This window comes from Lepidochelys kempii, chromosome 3 (assembly GCF_965140285.1).
Source record: "Lepidochelys kempii isolate rLepKem1 chromosome 3, rLepKem1.hap1, whole genome shotgun sequence".
NCBI lineage: Eukaryota > Metazoa > Chordata > Testudines > Cheloniidae > Lepidochelys > Lepidochelys kempii.
In genome coordinates, this window is record NC_136382.1 from 40,464,131 (window position 1) to 40,485,680 (window position 21,550).

At 38.3% G+C, this 21,550-nt stretch overlaps 1 protein-coding gene across 3 annotated transcripts in view; it reads right to left on the reverse strand.

Moving 5' to 3' along the window:
* The window catches only part of TDRP (testis development related protein), a 38,000-nt gene that overhangs the window by 16,085 nt on the left and 365 nt on the right, over positions 1 to 21,550 (reverse strand). The window contains exons 2-3 of one of the 3 annotated variants that reach the window (XM_073336180.2): positions 21,303 to 21,448; positions 7,375 to 7,434 (exon numbers count right to left, since the gene is read on the reverse strand). In XM_073336180.2, coding sequence (XP_073192281.1) covers positions 7,375 to 7,434; positions 21,303 to 21,416 — 174 coding nt within the window. In that variant the 5' untranslated portion in view covers positions 21,417 to 21,448. Of the gene's footprint in view, positions 1 to 7,374; positions 7,435 to 21,302; position 21,550 lie in introns of those variants that run through there. The other 2 variants (XM_073336181.2, XM_073336182.2) reach the window with 2 other exon arrangements.

Consider the following 21,550-nt stretch of genomic DNA (forward strand, 5'->3'; position numbering starts at 1 on the left):
TGCACAGATGCTCTCTCCCCAGTGCTGGTCATTCTCCCCACCGTGCTAACTGTTTTCTCCAAGCCCTTCCCACTCTTCCATCATGCTCTTCCTCCTCACCTTTCCACTGTCTCTCTGTCTAGCTAATTCCTTCCTAACATAACCTCACTGAAAGCACTGAAATAACAAACCAAAAAGTTGTGGAACTAATATGACATTTGCAACCAACTCATTGTGTATTCTGCTTGAAACTTCTATCCTTTTCTCCTCCCCTACATACGACTTTTCTATTTACATTGTAAGTGCTTTGGGGCAGGACTGTCTCTTGTTCTGTATCTGTACAGTGCCTATTACTATGGAAGCCTGTTCTCAATTGAACCCTAGACATTATTGTAATAAACATGATTCATAATTGTATCAACACATTGACTATCACACATTCAATTCATTTGGAAAGTTATTCTACCTTAACTTTGCTGAGATCATTGTTAGAGTGGTGCACTACCATCAGAGTATGACTAAGTTGGAACACATATTGCTTCATATCTCTTGGAAGTAGAAATACAAGGAATTTACAAGGTTTTTTGCCTATCACATTATTTCCATGGTTTTCAGGTTTTGAGCTCACAGGTTGTGTCCCAATGCAACCTTAATTGTCACTAAATGAAGATAGTGTATGTTTATTTCTTAGTGTTTTATATATAAGACACACATTCATTCATACACATGCACAGGGTTGATGAACCTTAGCAGATAGTTCCCCAGGATCAGGGAAATTAGAGAGGGAATTCACAAATGACTGAAATGTGAAAACACCTGCATTTTAATGTGTCAATTTACACATAATAGTTCTTAAAACTACAAATGTGTGTTACAGGGTGTTTTCTCATTGTGCGAATTAAATAAAATTAGTTGTTTTTAAAAAGAAAAAAAAACTTTGTAAACAACATTTGTCACATACAGCCATAACATCCCTTCACATAGGTCAACAGCAGGATTTGAACATTCAGACCAGAAATCTACCATTTGACCTACAAGAATAATTGCTAGTCTCTACTTAGTTCAGCCACTAGCGTATGATTTTATGCACACTCTCCCAGTGTATACATCTATTTTCTAGACAACAGTAGTACACTGAAGATCAGAAATTCTTAGTTAAGTACCAGGAGAAGAGTGTGGTTTAGCAGTAAGAGTCAGAACAACAAAATGTATTCAACTGCACCTGGATAGCTAGGATTTGAGTCTATCACATTAAAGTTCTGGGTTCCTCACCTGCAGTAACCTGAGGTAACCATTATAATTTATTTCTAAAATAGGTAGCCAGCTCATACATGACTGCTTTCTCAAGCAGTTAAGTGCATGGGAATAAAAGCTGTAGCTGGTCAAAAAAAAATTTAGGAAACATTTTGCCAATCAAACCAAAATATTTTGTGGAAACGTATTGGTTTCAACTAAAATTTTGTTGGAAAGGTTTCTCAGGTCGAGGCTGGAATGTCTGGTCTGAGACAAAGAGATCCCTCCAGAATAGCCAAGACACACATCTCACTTGTCTGATTCAGAGCAGCGACTTTAATCTGCATCTCCCACATCCTAAGTGAGTGCTCCAACTATTCAGCTATTGACTATTCTGCAGTGAGTTGCTCTCATGATTTTCCACAAAAAAAAAAAAAAAACAAAACAAAAACAAGCCCAACATTCTGAAGGTCTCATTCCTCCAATGAGGGAGGAAAACAAATGTCAAAACATCAGCATTTTTTGTTAAACAGAAATTTGTTTTCCCATCAGTTGTAATATAAACCCCAGTAGTACACATGAGATTTAAACTCATGAACTCCTCTTTCAAACCTTCCCCTAAACTACTGGGGAATTTAGTAGGGGAGTGTCACTGCCTACCCACCTCCCTAGGCGTATCATGTTATGTTGTTACTGATAAAAAGGCCTGGTAGAATTTGATTTCTTTTGGTTGCAATTTTGATGGATAATATTAATGTTTATTTTGAGCTTTTTTTTTTTTACACTATTTTTATCAATTGACATTTTCACAGTGGGGGAAATTATGGGAGGGATCAGACAACAATGATGTAATGACCATAGATGATGAGATTCAAAAAGTTAAGAATTTTATAAAGCTTTAAAATACAAACTGTCAATATCACATGTCAAAAACCACAAATTAAATACTCTTAAATCAAACTTAATTTCTAAAGCAGCATTTTTCTTACTTTATCTGTAAATTTCAATGACCATTGCTGGAAATATTTTTTAGTAAGTTTGTGTGTATACTGTGAAATCGACATTTACCAATAAAAAACTAATCCTTCCAAGCCTATTGATAAATCTGATAGGTTTGACTTGGTGCATTTCTTTTCAGTTACGGAGAGAAAGTGAAAAATCATGACCCAGATTACCTAACATATAACTGATATTGTATTAACCAGAACATGAAGAGCAGCACATGAAGAAAAGCACAAACCCTAAAGTATTTAGATTTCCAAGGGGTGTCGGAAAAGAGGTAAGACATCCAGTAAAAAATTTAAAAAGGTCATTTTGCAAACCTTATAATTTTCTCTGTAGAAACCCAATTTTCAAACCACCATGAAAAAGTCATAGTAGTAAAAATTTACTTTGTTAATTTTTTGTCATTGTAATGACATTTTTACAAAATAAAGGTTTAAAGCTTCAGTTAAACAGAAAAATTCTCACTCAACCTTACCTACGAAGTTATGACCAATGATTTCATAGTTAGTTTGCAAGTCTCCACTGTCAATGTAAAGGTCAGGAGTGGGTATTCCCATCTCTAGAAGTCTCTTTTCCATAAAGTATTTAGAGAGAAAAATCCATTGTAAGGGTAATTAGATGATTTGTAGATCCCTAATCTCTTTGAGTGTTGTTTCACATCACTGATGAACAGGAAACAATCTAATTTCCACAGCTTATTGGTATCGTTAGCCCAAACTCAGTTATATATTCAAACACTGACCTTTAAAATTAAAGAGATGTAATTTAACAAAGCTATAATTCAACTAAAATCTCTTGTCTGACAAGAATATAGAATACTATTAAAGACTATATTTGCCTGTGATATTAGCCTTTTAGAAAGGTAACTTTAAAGTGGACCCATCAGGGACCAGGATCCATCTTACAGATTGCAGTCAACTGTTCTCATAAAACAAAGCAGAAACTAATGAAGGAGCATCCCTTTGAAGTCCAATACTCACCAATAGAACTAGAGGTATGTGAAGGTCTGACCTATGTTGGCTGGACTCATAAAAGCAAGGAGTGTTCCCTTCAGAGAAAAGCCAGCCACTGCAAGACTCCCCCTTTCCTATCCTATCTGCCATTTTAGGTGATTAAAGGACTGGCCTGCTGTAATGCAGTGTCCCACACAGTCCTCCTCCTGTACTGTTCAAGATCAATAGGACTAATCATTAAAAGTCAACCAACTAGCATCAGGGAAACCATCTTCTCTTTACAGGTTTCTAAGGATCTGAAGCCCTCGGAGCAAATTCCTCCACTTCAGCTGGCCAAAACCCCAGCTCCAGCAGTACTCTACTTTCTGTACCGTGAAAAAGCTACCTTTAATTGGCATAGCTGAAAGTGGAAGCTTGCACAGTCACTTCCACAACAGGAGGCAATCTGCTGCTCCATAGTTGCGTTTCCTCCACTCTGCCAATGTTTCCAACCTCATCACTTATCTGTTAGATTCTCACAGTCTTCTATGCCCTCTTTCTTACAGCATCCTCTGCACAATACAATCTCCCTGAACTCCTCCACAGGCCCCTCCCTATTCTGTCCTCCTTCAAGTCCTTTTTGAAATACCTTCTGTTATGTTGACTATAATGATTCAAGTTGACTTCTATATAAATTGCATATAGATTGCTTCCTATTATTCCTTTTCCTCAGACCTCTCTGTCTACTTATTTGGATCTACTGTTTTCCCTTAAATTATAAGATTCTCAGATGAGGGACTGTCCTCCTTATGCATTTAGAAAGCCCACTTGGTGAGCACTATCAGAAATAAATAACAGCTTTCCACAACTATACGAATATTTACTCAATGTAGTATGACAATGCATATTATGCTAGATTTCTATACTAAGCAGGCACCTTTGTTAGCCAATAAGAAAGAAATGACACAACATAACATCCTTCTGAGAAGGAGTAAATCATCACTGAAGAGTCCCTTTTAAGTTAATTTTAAAAGGTACATAATTCATCATTAAAACTGTGCCAAAGGGCCAGAATGGGCATGAAGAAATGGAAGCTATGATAATGAGTCACAGTTAAAAGGAAACAGAGCAGGAATTCTGACAGTGGTTAAAAAGGCAACTGAAAAACACAACCTAGAAGTCTGACACATTGAGTACATGATGAACCTCCACTAAAATATTTAAATTAAATTAAACAAAAATAAAAATGAGAGACAATTTGTAAATGTAACTGAAGGCAGGATGGCAGTCATTAAAATATACAGAATAAGGTGTGAGGCAGATGGAGACAAATAAGGTGTCAAAAACAGGAGAGTAAAATATGTTTGGGTTGTTGGGTTTACTACAAAAAATTAATTCCTTTTTAAAGTAAACACTGGTTATAAATCTGACTGTAAACAACCCAGACATTTTCTTCTTCCGCCTGATTACATAGACTCTAAGTGCGGGGAGCTTTGAGAAAACAAGAGAGGGTCTCCCTGCTCTCAGTTCTGGTGCCACAGCAGTCCCTGGCTTTCAAGAGTAACAACTGGAGAAAAGTCTTGCTTGGTCATAGGATGGAGAATATTCTGTGCAGACGGAATCTTCAGAGAATTTAACTGCCAAACTCTTAACACGCCTCTACTTATTTGTGAACTGAGTTTTTCAGAGGTTCATAACTTGACCCAATTTGGCCATATTTTCACTGGAATAGCTTAAGGCACACTTCTGACACTAAGTCAATCCCTTTGCCAAATTCCAGGCCCATTCCCCAATGCATAGATGCACTAGGGCTTTTCAGCAAAGAGCTGTAAGAATTTTTTTCACCTGGGCAAAATCACATATTTTCTACTAACTATGATCTGAGAAATGAGTGGACTGTTTGCACAGAAATTTTTCCACAAAAATTCAGCCTGATACAGATACCTGACGTCGAAATTTTTGCTCCAAATGGTTGAAGTTTGGCAAAGTTATAAGCAACTGAAAACAGGGTCTTATAATGGAAGGTGTCAGGCAACCTTAACTACAAGTGTTGCTAACTCCACTGTCTATAATAAATACATTAGGCTTTATTGCAGGGAGGATATAATGTAAAATAAATCTCTTATCCAATCTGGAGCTTGCCCCCAGATACCAAAAGACAAGAAAAACATTGTTTCTGGACTCAGCTGCTGACAAAAGGCCGCTCTACTCTGTGGTTTGAGTGGGCTGGAGCTGACCTGAATGTGCTGCAATTTCCAATACACATGGTAAAAAGTGACTGACTTACTTCCCCACAAACCAGTCCACTCCATTTTTTCCAAAACTGGTCTGTTAGTCACAGTGGGAATCACGAAATTCCCTCTCCAACCACACAAAACTTCCAGCTGTGCTTTACTGTCCTTAGTTATATTGATTCAGTACAGGGATTCCCCTATAGCCATGAAGTACATGAATGGCCTCCCAACATGCGTAATTCTTTAACTCTTTATCAAAGATTAAATATTCCAAAGAACCTCACTGCATCACATTTTAAAAAAGTTTAGATTACCCAAATAAAGAACTGAAATGATTCTGCAGACACGAACAGTTGGAGAAAAAGGCAGTTAAGGGAAAAGGCAGGGTTGCCAAAAGATTTCTCTAATGTATCGGTTTAACAAAGTTTGTATGATAATGACAGCTCACTGATTTAGCTGGTGAAATGTTTCCCTGAAACCAAAACAAGGGTTACAAGTCTTTACAAATGATTAAGAAAGTCTATAAAAAGTCCCAAAATAGAAACAATTTTAAAGAATTATTTTTCATTGTTTTGAATTTCCAATATCTGGCCTGAAATCCATTAAAACTTATCTGTGATACAAGGAGTCAATTTTTTCTAGTACCATATTTTATATGAAGTTAAAAAAAAAACAGGAAAATTATAGTACATTTTGAACTTATAATTTCAGTAAAAACCATTTTTTTCTTGCGACCCAGTTGAAGAAAATTGTTGATGCCCACGACCCAACAGAGCTGGCAATGAGGGGTTTGGGGTGTGGGAGGGGGTCAGGGCTCCAGACTGGGGGTGTAGGCTCTGGGGTGTGGCTGGGGATGAGGGGTTTGGGGTGCAGGAAGGGGCTCCAGGTTTGGGGGGGCTCAGGGCTGGGGCGGAGGCACGGAGTTGGGGTGTGGGCTTACCTCGGCCAGCTCCTGGTCAGCAGCGCAGTGGGGGTGCAGAGGCAGGGGTCTTGTCTGTCCTGGCACTGCAGACTGCGCTGTGCCCCAGAAGCACAGTAGCAGGTCCAGCTCCTAGGCGGAGGTACACAAGTGGCTCCGCGTGACTCCCGCCCTCAGGCACCATCCCCCACAGCTCCCATTGCGGAGCTGGACCTGCTGCTGGCTGCTTCTAGGGTAGAGCGCAGTATCAGAACAGGTAGGGACAAGCCTTCCTTAGCCAGGTAGCACCACTGACGGGACTTTTAATGGCCCGGTCGGCAGTGCTGAGCAAAGCCACTGCGACCCAGTCCCTTCCATTCTGCAACCCAGTTTTGGGTTGCAACCCACGGTTTGAAAACCACTGATCTAACAAAGATGAGGCAAAGAAGTGACTTTCATACATTATTAATAGAAAGTATCCTTTTACACCAATTAAACTATAGTTCAATCACTTTGCTCAATTCATTTGGAATTTCAAAACAAGTTCTTACTTGCAATAATTAAGTTCAACTTCTGATCCTTTAACCTTCAACTCATGCATTTTTAAGAGCGTATGTTCTGGGGAGGTTTAAAGACATACATTTTACTGGCTGCAGAAATTGGTTTAATTTGCTTTTGCTTAAGATGAAAAACAGAGTCCCAAACCACTTGTGGTCAGAGGGAGAGTCAAACTTGGAAAACAGTACCTATACTATAGTTAAGAAACATCCATTTTACTTTTTATCTTTTATAGCTTGTTATACGTACCCTTTGAAAATTTTCTTAGCCCTCTACTTCAGTTATTCCTTTGGTTCCTTGCTTTTTTTATTTTATTTTAATAGTACTCCAACACTGGAGAAAAAATTAGTAAAAGACTTGAATACAGGTTAAAAATATTTTTCTTAAAAAAAATAAATAAAGAATTAGTACAAAGCCATAGCGAATAAAAGCTCAACTCAGGGGGCAGAAAAGAAATAAGGATTTTCCTAACATGCATTAACAGAAAAATGCATAACATGAAACAAGTTTAATTACTGAAGGAACAAATATTTACCTTTGTTGCAAGTTGTGACACAGAAGACGTAACTTCATCATGAAGAAACTGGTCCTTATTCTTCGGGGGGGGAGGCGGAGAAGGGGGGGAAGGAAATAGTACAGTCAGTTATAGCTGAACAATATGGAATACTTGTTTCAGAATATTCATGATGTCTTTATTTTACTCAGCTCATCTCAATGGTAACTTATTATGAAGATATGATATACAACTCAAATGTTTACAAAACTTAATGAAAAATGAAAGATGTAAACAAAATCTCATTCAGATCAATGCCACGTTGTGTGTCAAAAGTTATAAATAGCCAAACTGTCACAATATATAAAAGTAAAGAAATAAAACTTCCACCAGGGATTATCTCTACCTCAACATTCTATTGATGTTGTTTTGATCTATATTTGAAGCCTCATTTCGATGACCATGTTTTATACATTACTATCTCATGTACAGAGCTATTTTTTTCCTTGGATGTAATTTTACTAGTTCTCACAAGTTAAGCAAGATAAAGCCTGCTCAACGGGTCAAGCTTGCTCATTATATAGACTGGAGGCTTCCAAGGAAAACCAAAGTACTGCAGGAAGTGGTAGCACATTTCTCTTCAACTCAGAGCTAAAACTATTACCCTATTGGGCCACAAGTATACCATGCTGCCACAGGTACTGTCTTCAGAATGAGACAAAGTATGATCCTAATCACTTGTGCTAACTAGAGACTCTATGCATGTCTTCCTTAACATCCTGCCCAAATTCTATTCTTCTTACCCAAATTCCCCACTATGGGCTATATTCTCCTACTTCAGTTCCTGTCCCTAAATGTGGTGTAGTGTTTCGGGAACCATTACACTGGCTGTTATATCCCAGAGAAAGCTGCATTTTGGAGATAAGTATAGTGATCTCTACAGGAGATCTCCACAACAGTAGCAGACCTAGTTGTTAGAGTACAGGACAATGTCAGGACCTCCTGGGATCACAAAGAACTAAAAAATTACTTGCTGGGGCTTTTGGAAAATCAGTTAGCTAACCAAAATGCAGAGCTTATCTTTAAAATTGGAGAATACTACTACAGATGAGAGTTGAAAGGATTAAAGAGTACTTTACAGTACTTTAATGATGAAAAAAGTGTTATACAAATTCTAAGTATTATTAAATGGTTAATAATTTTCTTTTTTAAAATGTTGAGGCTTTGAAAAGGAGCTATATTAAAAATAAAGTCCCCCCATTTTCACCTCACTCCTTTGTCAGCTCTAAAAGAGTTGGCCCAGTTTACAAGGCCTTACACTCTACTTTATGGCACATCTCTTTTTTGACGTTTAGATGTAATGCTGCATCCAATCAATTCAAAATTTCTGAGAATGTTCTAGGCATCAATGGGGAGAAACCTACTCATTTTGGTGAAAAGTGAAAAAAATAAAAGGCGGAAATGGGGGACCCACAGAGCACCTGGCATCTGGTTAGCAGAGCTACCAGTTTCAGCAACCTCTTTCATTGTCTATAGAGCAAAGAACCAGTTGGTGGCAGCCAGTAAACACAGTCCATCATACCAAGAGGAAGAGGAAAAAGCCAGTTAAACATTTCCCTCCACACTTCTTATATCTTTATAAATATATATATTGAACACAGTGATTTCAAGATGATAATTATTACTATTAATGAAACTATGTTCACTGCTTTTTTCTTTCAGCACCACACATTACTAAATGCTTTTATGATTGATAAATAGTATATATTTATTTCTCCTATTATTATAGGTGGGAAGGGATTAGAAGGGTTTTTTTTTTTTTTTTTTAAAAAAAGGTTTTATTCTAGAATTTCTCTACCTGCATATTTCATGCTCAGTTTCCTTTACCATGCCAATTTTTCCTATATAATAATTTTTGATGTTCAAATTATTTCAGAATTATTCATTGTAATTTAGGTTTGGATAATGTACAATATTACACTATTTCTTTTCACTTACATGTTGAACTCGTAGGGCTACAGTCTTCTGTTGCTGAACAAGTAACTAAATGCTAATGTTCCATGCATTTGGTAAACTCTGATCAACAACTTAAAAGCAAATTTCCAGGTTTGGCAATAGAATGTCAGTACACACAAGTTTCCACAAGGAAACACAAGTGTCCTTTTGTTGAACATACTGCAAACCATAAAGTACTCAAGGGATTAACTCAATAAGCTACAAACTTTTTTGTATAAAGATTATACTGTTGATCTACTTTTCCTCAGTTTCTCTTGTGGTTAAGTAATAAACTAGCCTCTTTTGATTATTCACTTTTAATAAGAAATCTAAGCTGAGAAACCTGGTTAAACACAAAGAATGTACCAAAAGGGGGGGCATACAGGACAAGAGCTGCCCTACTACATAAATGGCAAATTATTAATTATTTCCAATCAGTGCGTCAACCTCATACTATAAGTCTGGATGTCAAAAATCAAAAGCATGAACAAAATATACAATTTATAGCAAAAAGAAATAATCTGTAAAACGGATTTGGGTAACGATCACTTTTACTATAAATCCTTTAAATGTAAATTGTTGCTCTCCTGCTCACCTGTCTTAATTATTTCCCCCACAATTGATCAAGGAATTAGGCATTGTAATTTTAAAATGTCTACACTGTGGTGATTACAAGTGTAGGCTAGGTTAAAAACTTGACATATTTAATTTCTCAGGGAAAATAGCAAAGAATATTCCCAGCCTCCCTCCATGCCTGAAAATATGCATTGAAAAAGGGATCTGAAAATCACCCAGGAAACTACAAGCCTGCAAATTAGCCTCTATAGTTGGAAAGATTCCTGAGTCATGGATTACAGATCAAACAGTAAAACAACGATATAGGCCGATCAGAGACCGTCATAACAGATTTAGAAGAGGTGGTCATGCCACCTGATTAACTTCTTCAAAGAAGTGACAACAAGAGCTGTTGCGAAGTAGTAGATAGTTTACTAGAGTTCAAGGTGGCTTTGGTACAGTATCAAAAGAGATACAGAGGGCTAAGTATATTATTAAGGCAGAATTTCTTCTTGTCTGGATTAAGAGTTGGCTTCAAAGACAAAAGGCAATGGTAAATGTACACAGCTTCAGGTAGGAAGGAAGCAACAAGAGGTAACTGAGTGACATTGACATTATGCACCATTTTGTTTGTTGTGCATGAATATATCTGGAAAAAGGGACAGTGCAGGCAGGTATACATATTTACAGTCATGAAACTAAGAGGTCAAATCAACATTAGAAGATGAGTGATCGCGTTTAAATGAACACAGAAAAAACGGACGTTGTAAAAGCTTTAGTGATGTATTTCATTCAATATTACAACAACTTCCTGAAATAAAATTAACTTGGGTTGGAGATGAGCACTGTCACATGACTCTCCATACAGATGTTAGAAAAACTAGATCTGCACTTTTCAGAAAATATTTAGAAGGGCTGTGTGTATCAATATTACTCAGCCATAACTCTTTTACGTCTAGGACATAAGGCTACATGTTCAAGTGCAATGCAATTATTTGGATGTATATCCAATGTTGATTACTAAAGGTGCTGCATTGTAAGGTGCCAGCCTTTTGAAAAGTCATAAATCAAAGATCCTTCTGCTAGCCTCCAGTGGATGGGAACTAGAACAGGTGGTCTAATGATAAGATTGCCAAGATTTTAGGCTTCATTTTGTGAGATTCATTTGCCTATTTTCACAGCAAAGTAGCTAAAATCCATTTGGACAGACTATACAATTTTAGACTTACCTATGACTATCACTGATGAAAAATATTAACTAGATTACTTCAGAGGAAGAGCAGATTCAACATACTCATTAGGGGGTCAACCATTGTTTTCTTATACAAAAAAAAAATCTTTTTCACCCCCAAAGCTATTCATGATCAAAACCTAAAACGTATCTACACTACCAAAATACACCATCTTTAATTGTAATTGTGAATAAAACATGTTGTAACATGCTTTATTCTGCCCACAAATGTGTTTTTTCCACAGGTAAATATCTAGATTAAAACAACTTTTTTTTTTCTGTCCATACAGAGCCTAAAAGAAACTACTGTAAAGCAACTGGGTAATAAGCATGTTTTAAAACCATGTTTAAATGTGACTATTTATTTTCAGAAGACTGGCCTATGGAAAGTCATCACAGTTAGATCTCTACCAGCCTGAAAAGCAGTAATCGAAGTCTTACCTTGATCTAGTTATGAAAACCTTGTTTACTGTATGGAATTTTTACAAAAACGTCTGTCAGCACTGATGGACAATTTTTGCAAAAATTCTCTGATGCAGTTGAGGCTCAAGCAGCAGAGCCCCAGTATAGCTGTTTGTTGCCACTTCTGATCATATTCACATTGTCTTAAGTTACATTGTGTTTCCACATCATTTTTGCCTTACATGTTTTCATCTTTGAATGGGAGGCAGCATTGTTTGCTTGAAGTTAGAAAAGAAGACAGAGTAAGGATACAAGAGCTCAATTCCTGACTCTTCCACCTGCTTACTGTGTGTTCTTATGCAAGACACTCAACATATCTGCATTTCAGTTTTCTACATCTATCAAATGGAATTAATACTTGTCTACCTTTGTGAAGTGTTCTAGATTTTTGGATGAAAGTATTATTAGACCATGAGTTTAAATAATAATTTTCTGCATTTTCAATTTCCATTCTCCACCTCCACCACTCATGCAATACATCAGTGTGCACATACACAGGACAACACAGCACTGGACAACACAACTACAAACATCTTCTAATCCCCAGACCGTCACATTACTGGTATTGTTTCATTGCTGACAATGAGATTGGTGTTTCATCTTCAAGGATCGCTTTATGACCTTACTGTGAGGAAAAACAGCAAAAGACTGTTGGAGGGGAAAAGGTGATCAAGCACAGATGCTCACAAACTCTTTAATATGTGGACCACATTTTAATAGAGTGAGTTTCATGGACCACCATCTCTTTCATTCCAGATTGCATGAACCACCTCCTTTCCCATTCACAATTGTGTACTTTACTGTCGTTACCACATGCAAGAATATTAACTTTAGTAAGTATTTAATGTATTTTAAACTTTTCAAATGCTGTTTAGCAGATGCAAAGAAGAGAGAGGACCAGCATGTTGTGACCAGAAAATGCTTCATGGACCACAAGTTGAGAACTACTGAATTGGCATACACAATTCCTTTAAGGATATCTCTTCTGCATTTTTCTGCTTGGTTGCTGAGTTTTTTGGTTCACTCTTTCTTAACAAAAGCATCTAGAAGTCTCAAATTCTTTTAAACTATTTGTTTAAATGCCCTTATTTGCGCACTAATTCCATAGGTTTAATACTTTATGTGAAATATTGTGAAAGTTCTACCTGAATGCCAAAATTGATTGTGATTTCAGTTGACAGACTTTTTCCATCAATATGAGGAGTTTCTTTTTATTAAAAGAGGCAAAGAGTCCTGTGGCACCTTATAGACTAACAGACCTATTGAAGCCACAGGACTCTTTGCCACTTTTACAGATCCAGACTAACACGGCTACCCCTCTGATCTTTTTATTACATATTTTAATTCTTCCCATTATTTTGTGTACCTCTATACTAAGCCACCTCAACCTTCTCAAGTGGAGTTAGGATCAAAAGATCATGTTATTTAGACTTTTCTCATTATAGATGTTTTTTAAAAAGGAACACCATTGAACCATACAAAACTAAAAGTATTGCTGGTCAGAAAAAGGAATGTGCATGATGCTGGAAGTTCTGACATTTCAAATCAAGATAAAAAGTAAAAATATTAAAATATTTTGTGGAATGGAAATTCTGAAACATTTTGATTTTACCAAACAACATTTTCTGAGGGAATGCTGTTCCATCAAAATTTTTTAGCCACGCTCTACCTAAAAGGTGACATCTCACCCACACAGTAAAGTGCATATTTGTTACATGCCTCCTGATCCAGAAAATAAGCCCTCCAATGCTGAGAATGCAGTCACACCATTTGGAAAGAACACAGCATTTGACGCATATATTTATAAGTGCCCAGAGGCATTCTGACAAGACAAACACTCCATCTGAAAACTCAAAAGCTCTCCCCCATCAGTTCTGGCAACATGAGCCAGTTTAGCATCTGAAAAGAAGTTTTCAAATGCTGAAGCTGAACACACTATTTTGAAGATTTATTATCAAATCCACTGTTTTGTTTGGTATGTTGCTTTTAGTACCAATTTTGATGTTAACATAGGCCTATCTGTACTGTACTTCTATACTAGACCTAATACTGTAGTCCTTTCTCAGGCAAAGCTCCCACTGAACTCTTTGGGAGTTTTATCTAAGTAAGGACGAGAAGATCAGACACTATTTATTTGCTGCAGAATTCATGCACTAGTTTTGTTTAATTAGTCTCCATACGTGAATCTGTAACTTGAGTGTGCAATTATTGGCAAAAGGTTTTTACTCCATTACTAACTTCATTTTTTATTTTAAACCATCATCTTCTACCGAATCCTCAATTGATTAAAAGTTTAACTTAGATGGAAAAGCTTAATTCTCTTTCAGAAATTGGGTATTTTAATTTACTTCCTCTAAGTTATTATTTTATATGTATTACAATAGCACCAAGAGGTCCCAAACAATATGCACTGTACAAACATATAGAAAGACATTAATTAGCTGATTTCTTATGGGCAGTATAGAGGAGGTGAATCTTGAGGAGAGAACTGAAGGAGAAGAGGATAGTGGCTTTATGGATCTGTTAATAGAGCATTCCATGCATAAAGGCCAGTATGGAAGAAGACACTGAAATATTTGTGAAAAGCTGACAAAGTTGGCATGCCTGGGAGCAGAGCAGAAGTGGCACACTAAATGACATGACAAGAGACAAAAGCAGAGTTATGAGGGGCCTTGAACTTAATGTAATGAAGCAGGGGAAGCCAGCTGTGGCCATTGCGGCCTTGAGGGGTACCCCATCCACACCAGTGGAATGACTGACCCAGATAAGGGGGATGTGGGGCACAGGAGGAAGAGAGTGAGATGCACCGGGACATAATGGAGCTTCTCCATCAGCAAACTCAGATGCTGCAGACTCTTGTAGACATTCAGGTTCACTAATCCTGGGCTCGACTCCCATTGCAGTCTGTGAAGAACTGCAGCACAGTACCTCCCTACATGCCACCTCAGCATTCCACATGGCTTCAGCACCCGCATGCCTACCCCTACCACTCCACACCTGGGGAAAAATGGACAACCACAGCTTCGCATATACTGATCCGTGAGAACCACAGTTGATGTATGTGTAGCCATAGTGGACATCAGTGTTCCTTCCTCTTTTCATTAATTAAGGTTCAATTTTTTTAAATTTAAATGTGTTTACTTGTAAGTTCTTCAGGTATTTTTGGAGCTGTTTTTTGTAAGTAAATAAAACTCTTTTGTTTTGAAAGTTATTCGTTGTTGTTGGTTTACAACACATGGTATATAAAGTCTGCTTGCAGTGAAAGTAGTGGTCTTGTACACTCACAACCCATAGGATTAATGCCAAACAATGCAGTCATCATAAACACACAGCAAGCACCCCAATATTAATAGATCCACTGTCAGTGATATATGCACAGATGTGCATCTAGCACCAAACAATTCCCAACAGGCCCCCAAACTGTTAAGCCAGGTTGAGCACAGTACACTGCAGCACATTAATGTGGCTTTCTTTTAAAGTTCTCCTTCAAAGTCTCCCTGAGTATAGCTCTGTGCTAAGTTCTTCTAATAGCCCTTGTGTCTGGCTGTTCAAACACAGCCGACAGCCACTCCACCTCTGCCCTCCAACCCTGCAGCAACTTTTCCCCCTTTGCTTCACAGATATTAAGCAAGACACAACAGGCAGCTATAATCATTGGATATTTCTCGCACTGAGATCCAATCTGGTGAGTAAACAACACCAGTGTCCTTTCAATCTACCAAAAGCTCATTCAATTGTCATTCTGCACCTGCTGAACCAGTAGTTGAATCTTTCCTCAGTCCTGTTGAAATGAACGGTGTACAGCTTCATGAGCCAGAAGAGTGAGGGGTAGGCTGGACCCCGCAGGATCGCTATCGGCATTCAAACATTGCCAGTGGTAATCCGCAGGTTGTGAAAGAAGGTCCCTGCTTGTAGCTTTTTGAACAGGCCTGTGTTGTTAAAGATGTGAGCATCGTGCACATTTCCTCACCAGTCAACACTAATGTCAGTGAAACATGCACAGTGAGCCACCAACACCTGCACAACTATGAAAAAGTAGCCCATTCTGTTGAGGTACTCCGTGGCAAGATGCTCTGGGGCCAAAAAAGGGATGTGCATGCTATCAACTGCTCCACCACAGTTCAGGAACCCCATAGATACAAAGCCATCCACTACATCCTGCACACTGCTGAGAATCTCAGTCCTGAGTAGCAGGAGACAATTAATGGCCCTCACGGTGGATTTGCCCGCTCCAAAATGACTTTCCATGGACCAGTAGTAATCTGGCATTGCAAGTTTCCCTAGTGTGATCGCTACTCACTTCTCCACCAGCAGTGCAGCTCTCAGTTTGGTGTCCCTGCACTGGATAGCTGGGGTGAGCTCAGTACACTGATCCAGGAATGTGGCCTTGCGCATCCGAAAGTTCTACAGCCACTACTCATCATCCCAAACCTGCACTATGATGAGATCCCACAAGTCAGTGCTCGTTTCTTGGGCCCAGAAGCAGCTGCTCAGTGAACACCATCAATAACCTTGAAATAATTCTCACCATGTCCCACAGCAAAACAACTGCCAGGAACAACAACAACTGCCACCATGTTCCCTGCGGTTCTTCTTGAAGCTCTGCAAATACCAGAGAAGCATAAATCCTGTGCTTGCAATGCTCATGACAATAGTGCAGAGCTGTGCAGGCTACATGCTTCTGCCAGAGACAGCAGGCAGCGACAAGTCTTACACAGATTCGTGGGAATTTGAAAATTGGCACAAAAATTATGGGACAGAGATATTATGGGATGAAGAACACTGCATTATAGGAAGTTGACCCGTTGCTCCCAGTCACCCCTGTGTGACTCAGTTCTGTCCCACCATGCATTGCCAAAACTACTCAAAAGACTGTCCATAGATACCTGTCCATGGTGCACCACACACTCCATCAACACAGCACTCCTCGTGGGTATGCACAATGCCAACAAAAGGAGCCAAGTATGCCTGTGCACAAGCAATGTGCACAAGCACTAACTCTGCCAACATAACTGGTGTCAGCAAAACTTTGTAGTGTAGATATGGCCTCACTGTCAATAGCTGTGATTTTTATGGACTAGGGGGGAGCAATGTAGGCATTAGGGAGGCCATAGAGGGGGGTGGTTACGGTAATCAGGATGGGAGATAAGGGCCTGCAGAAGTTTCTGTTGTCTGGGCAGAAAGAAAAAGGCAGACTTTAGAGATGTTACTCAGTAAGAAGCAACAAGATTTGGACATAGACGAACTGTGCAGTGTAAAGAAAGGAAGAAGTCAAATACAACAGGTGACAGTAAGGACAGTGGTGTTGGCTACTGTGGGAGAAAGCAGGAAGTAGAGGTTTGGGGATAAAGAAAGAGTTATTTTGCAGTGATTTCAAAGAGAAAGAATAATAAGCAGGATTGGACTGAAGTAGACTGATCTACCTCTCTTCTCCTGACCTACAAGTCATCAATGTAAAGATGGTAATAGAAACAATGTGAGCAAATAAGACAGCGTAAAAGGAGGAGAGAAAGGGACAGAAAAAGAGCTCTGTGGGACCTTTATGGAGAGTTGGAGAAAGAAGGAGGACTTACTTAAAGAATTGCCGAAGGAGGGATCAGAGAAGTAGGAGGAGAACCATGAAAGGACAGTCATGAAAGCCAAGGAAAAATAATGTTTCAAGAAAATGTGTACATCTGACAAAGTCAAAACCAGTAGAGTTCAAGAATGATAAGGATGGAATAGACTACTTCAATTTTGGCCAGGAAGAACTTGTCAAGAGAAGTTTTGCTGAATGGAGGAGACCCAGGATGGAATTGCAAAGACAGGAATGAGGTAATGTCGAAAGCGACATAATTTAAGGAAATGGAAAGTGAAGGGGAGAAGTTTGTTGGATTAACATTTACTGCTTTCACTTTTTAACAAAAATAATTAGATTTAATTATAAACAAAATTGAAATACTAATACTTTAGTCCATTCCTGACTTTTAGTAGAGTACCCCAAATCTCTAAATGAAGAACCAAGAATGAAATTAAAGTAGAAATATGACTGGCTTACAGTCTAAATCAGAATGTGCCTGTTAGCAGACTCTCTTCTCTGAAGCAAAAAGACAAAGACCTCATTCTCCAAATCAATCAACTTAGCCAAACTGTTCATGGAACTTTACTATTTTTTGATCCTTAACATCAAAAACTGATGTCATTGCCCTTATTTGATTTATTTCACTAATATACATCTGAAAGCTTTACTAATTTCTTATCCACTCCTTCAGGGCCTGTGTGAGTTTTATTAATTTAACATGAAAGCTTGTGTCAAAACTGTACCAAAGACTTTTAAAAACATTAATTAAAAAGATAACTAAATTTCTGTAGAGCTCAGCTTTGAAATGTTCAGTGAACAGGTCTAAACTGTAACATGAAACATGTCTCTGCATTTCTTTCTATTTGAATATAATAGAAATTAAGATCAAATGAGAACACGTCAAGGAAGAGGAAATCCAGTATTTCATTGTGTCTTTATTTTCTTCCTTTAATTTAAAAATGAAAATTTAGTTCAATTCTCCCTCCCGCCGATAATATGTAATCAACTATCTTACTAAAACAGTCAACAACATCTCATGTATTAGAGTTGCATATCATATTGACACATCACTGTCATCTTAAAGTTTCATTTGATTAATATTTTTAAAAGTATAGTATAGAACATACATAAGACCTTTAGTCAATGAGCACTTACTCAATATGAATGCCAACGCATTAAGTCCTACAAAAGTACAAAAGAAACGTATTTTCAAGTACAGACAATTGACTACAACTTGAATCACAATGAGTATCTTACAAAGTAAATTTATACTCATCATGCAAAGTTGAAGAGCTCTTTGAAAATATAGTAGAAAGAGCAAGTTAAGGAGAATACATTAGATTTTACTAAATACTTGGGCTCTTTAGTTGTATTAAAATCTACTCATGTATTAATTCTTACTTTAGCCAACAAAGTACATTTTGTGGGCAAAAGGGTTTATACACATAATTAAAGTCATTTTTGTGATTTAAGGAAGAATTGTCTAGTAAAAAGTACATGTAGTCAAATTTATTGTCTGATTAATCTTTCAGAGTTTGTCTTTTCACTCTCGGGAAAGTTTTTAAACAGCGTCAACAACCCAACCCACTTTTGTTATGCAGGCACTTCCATCTTCAGTTAGCTCAAGGATGATGATTCTGTTTTAGGAAACTTTTGAAATTGCATTGGAATGAAAATCTTTTCAACATTTTCATGAAAATGGTGTCAAAATATCCATTTTCTGATCAAAACCTAAGCTTTTTGACTTGAGAAGATAAGGTTAGGTTGGTGTCTGTTAAGGGTATGTCTACACAGCAGCTAGAAGCTCTGATTCCCAATTCAATGCTAGCCCTGCTCAAGATAGCAGGATAAAACTGCAGCATGACTGTGGAAGCATGGAAGAAGGCTTAGGCCAGCCATCTAACTGCACCCACCAGACTCCCTGCATCTGTAATCAGGAGGTTAGCAAAGAAAATGTGTGTACATCCAAGCAAACAGGAGATCATACCTCTTAGCTGCTACAGTATGGCAGTTAGGGCACTAACCAGCAGTGTAGGAGACCCAGATTCAAGACCCTGCTCTGGATGATTCAAAGCAGTTTCAGATCACTCTGAAGCAAGCAGAATAAGAACTCTGAATCCCCATCTCCCACATCCCAAGCTAGTGGCCTAACCACCAGGCTATAGGGTGAGAGCTTGAGCTCCCTCTCCAAAATACTTTTTCAAAACAGATACGTATTTGAAAAATGTTTCAGCTTCAACAAAAAGCATATTTTTACAAGATTTCATTTGGTCTAAAATGTTCTGAGCAGCTCTATTTACAACAATATAGATGTTATTTCATATTATTTTTTAAAGTAAGAAACTATAATAGTTATAAATGTTTTAACACTAATTATGTAAATTGTATGCAGAAGCCTTTGAAAATCCTATTAGACTTGACTTATAAAAATACAGATATCTGATTTTAATGCATGGGGAAGACAATATATCACAAATTCAAAGTGAGATTGAAATGTTCTTGTAACACAACCTGAAAAAATTGATTCTCTCTTAAGAAAGTAGAAGATTAGCGAAAGAAAATGTACATTTAAGGAAAAGGAATAATGATCACATTAAGGGGATCTATTTTGTCATTATGAAAAGTAAGTCTATGCCAAGAAACAATACTGAGCTCTCTCATTTACTTACAAGCATGCAAACAAGTATCTGAATATATGGTCCAGTGGCTGGGCCACAAGACTGATAATTGAAGAGATCCTGGCTCCTAGTTCTTGTTGAACTAACTCTCTGATCAGGGCTAAATATTTATGCTATGTACAGCATGATTAGCCAGGCTGTGCAGTGAGAAGGTAGACATTATTAGGGGGTGAGGACTGAATCACTCTCAAGCAGAATTCATAGCAGAAGCAACTCCACAGCTGTATGTTAGAAGCTTGATCCTGTTCCTACAGAAATTAGTGGCAAAATGCATTTATCTCAATGGTGCATGATCAGGCCCTAAACCATATCAACTCAATCTAATTGGTTGTACAACCTTATTTCCTTATGTTATACATCCTCCTTAAGACACTTACCTAAATAGTGAGTTGTAAAAATAAAGCATCTTTGTTTTGAGTGATGTTCTATCCAGATAGTTCATTACAATTAAAATAGATTCATCCAAAACAGCCTTAGCTATATACTCTGACAATCCATTTTCTCATTCTCATATAATAAAAGGTTTAAATAAAGGAAATCCTTGTTAACTAAACAAATGTTTTACACTACATTGAATATTTTACTACAATCATCAAAGCTGTTTTGATTTCAACAAACAAGCAATTATAGCTTATATTGATTTACAGACTTCTCTATAATTACTGTACTAATATATAACATAGACTGGGTAAAGAATTTCTAACTACACACCCATGGTAAGTCATCAAGAGTTATTGAATGATTAGCTTGGTATACTCCTGTGCTGGCACACCCCATCCAGTAAAATTAAACTTCAATCAAATGCTGTAATTACAAGGCACTTGCAAAAAAGAATTTATCAAAACTAATAATAGTGGTAAGCCATTAGACTCACAATTACTAATGGAATCAGTAACTATTTTAGTTGTTCTGTTTTACATTTGACTAATACCTCTCCCTTACCCAAACAGAACCTTTACTCCAGCTTGTAAATGTATCTTTGTAGTATTTATGCAATCTTTTGTGTGCTGAGGGATATCTAACAGGGAAAAGTCTTCAAACAACATTGTGTCTACTTTAATAATAGCAACAGCTGCCTCTCTTTAAGTATAAAAACACGCCAGCCATAACCTAAATCCCCCCCTTTTATATTTAATGGGGATTATGCCTTTGGGGATCATTTGTTTGTTGTGTTCAATGGACTAGTCGCAGTGCCTGTGCTTGGGGGTGGGAGAAAGAAAGTACCCTGTGTAGTATCAAGTCGTGGGAATGAAGGGCGGCAGGTCCCAGCACCGCAAGAGGACCGTTTTTAAGGAGGGAATCCGAGAATCCCAACAAACAGCAGCAATTTATACCCCCTCTACAAATGCCCCGTCGTTCCCGAGTCACGCCAAGCCTCACCACCCAGTGAGTCCAGACAAGTGAGCGGGGGCAGTGGGTCCCACAGAGCGCACGGGGGTGCCGCGATGCTGGGCACTCTTGTTATTAACCGAGTCCCCGCTCCGGTTACCTGCGCGGCGGCGGCGCTGGCTGCTGGCTGCGGCGGCGGGTCTCGGAGCCGGGTCTCTTCCTCCTCGGGAGAATCATCCAGGAGAACTTTGCTGCTCTTGTTGAGTTTCCACATGATGGGGCGTGGGGGTGCCGCCTCACTCAGCCCTGGGACAGGGGGGGAAGGGAGTGACTCCGCGGCCCCGGACGCGCCTGCGAGCGCACTCGGGCACTCGCTGCCGGGCGGGCGGGCAGAGCTTCCCCTCCCTC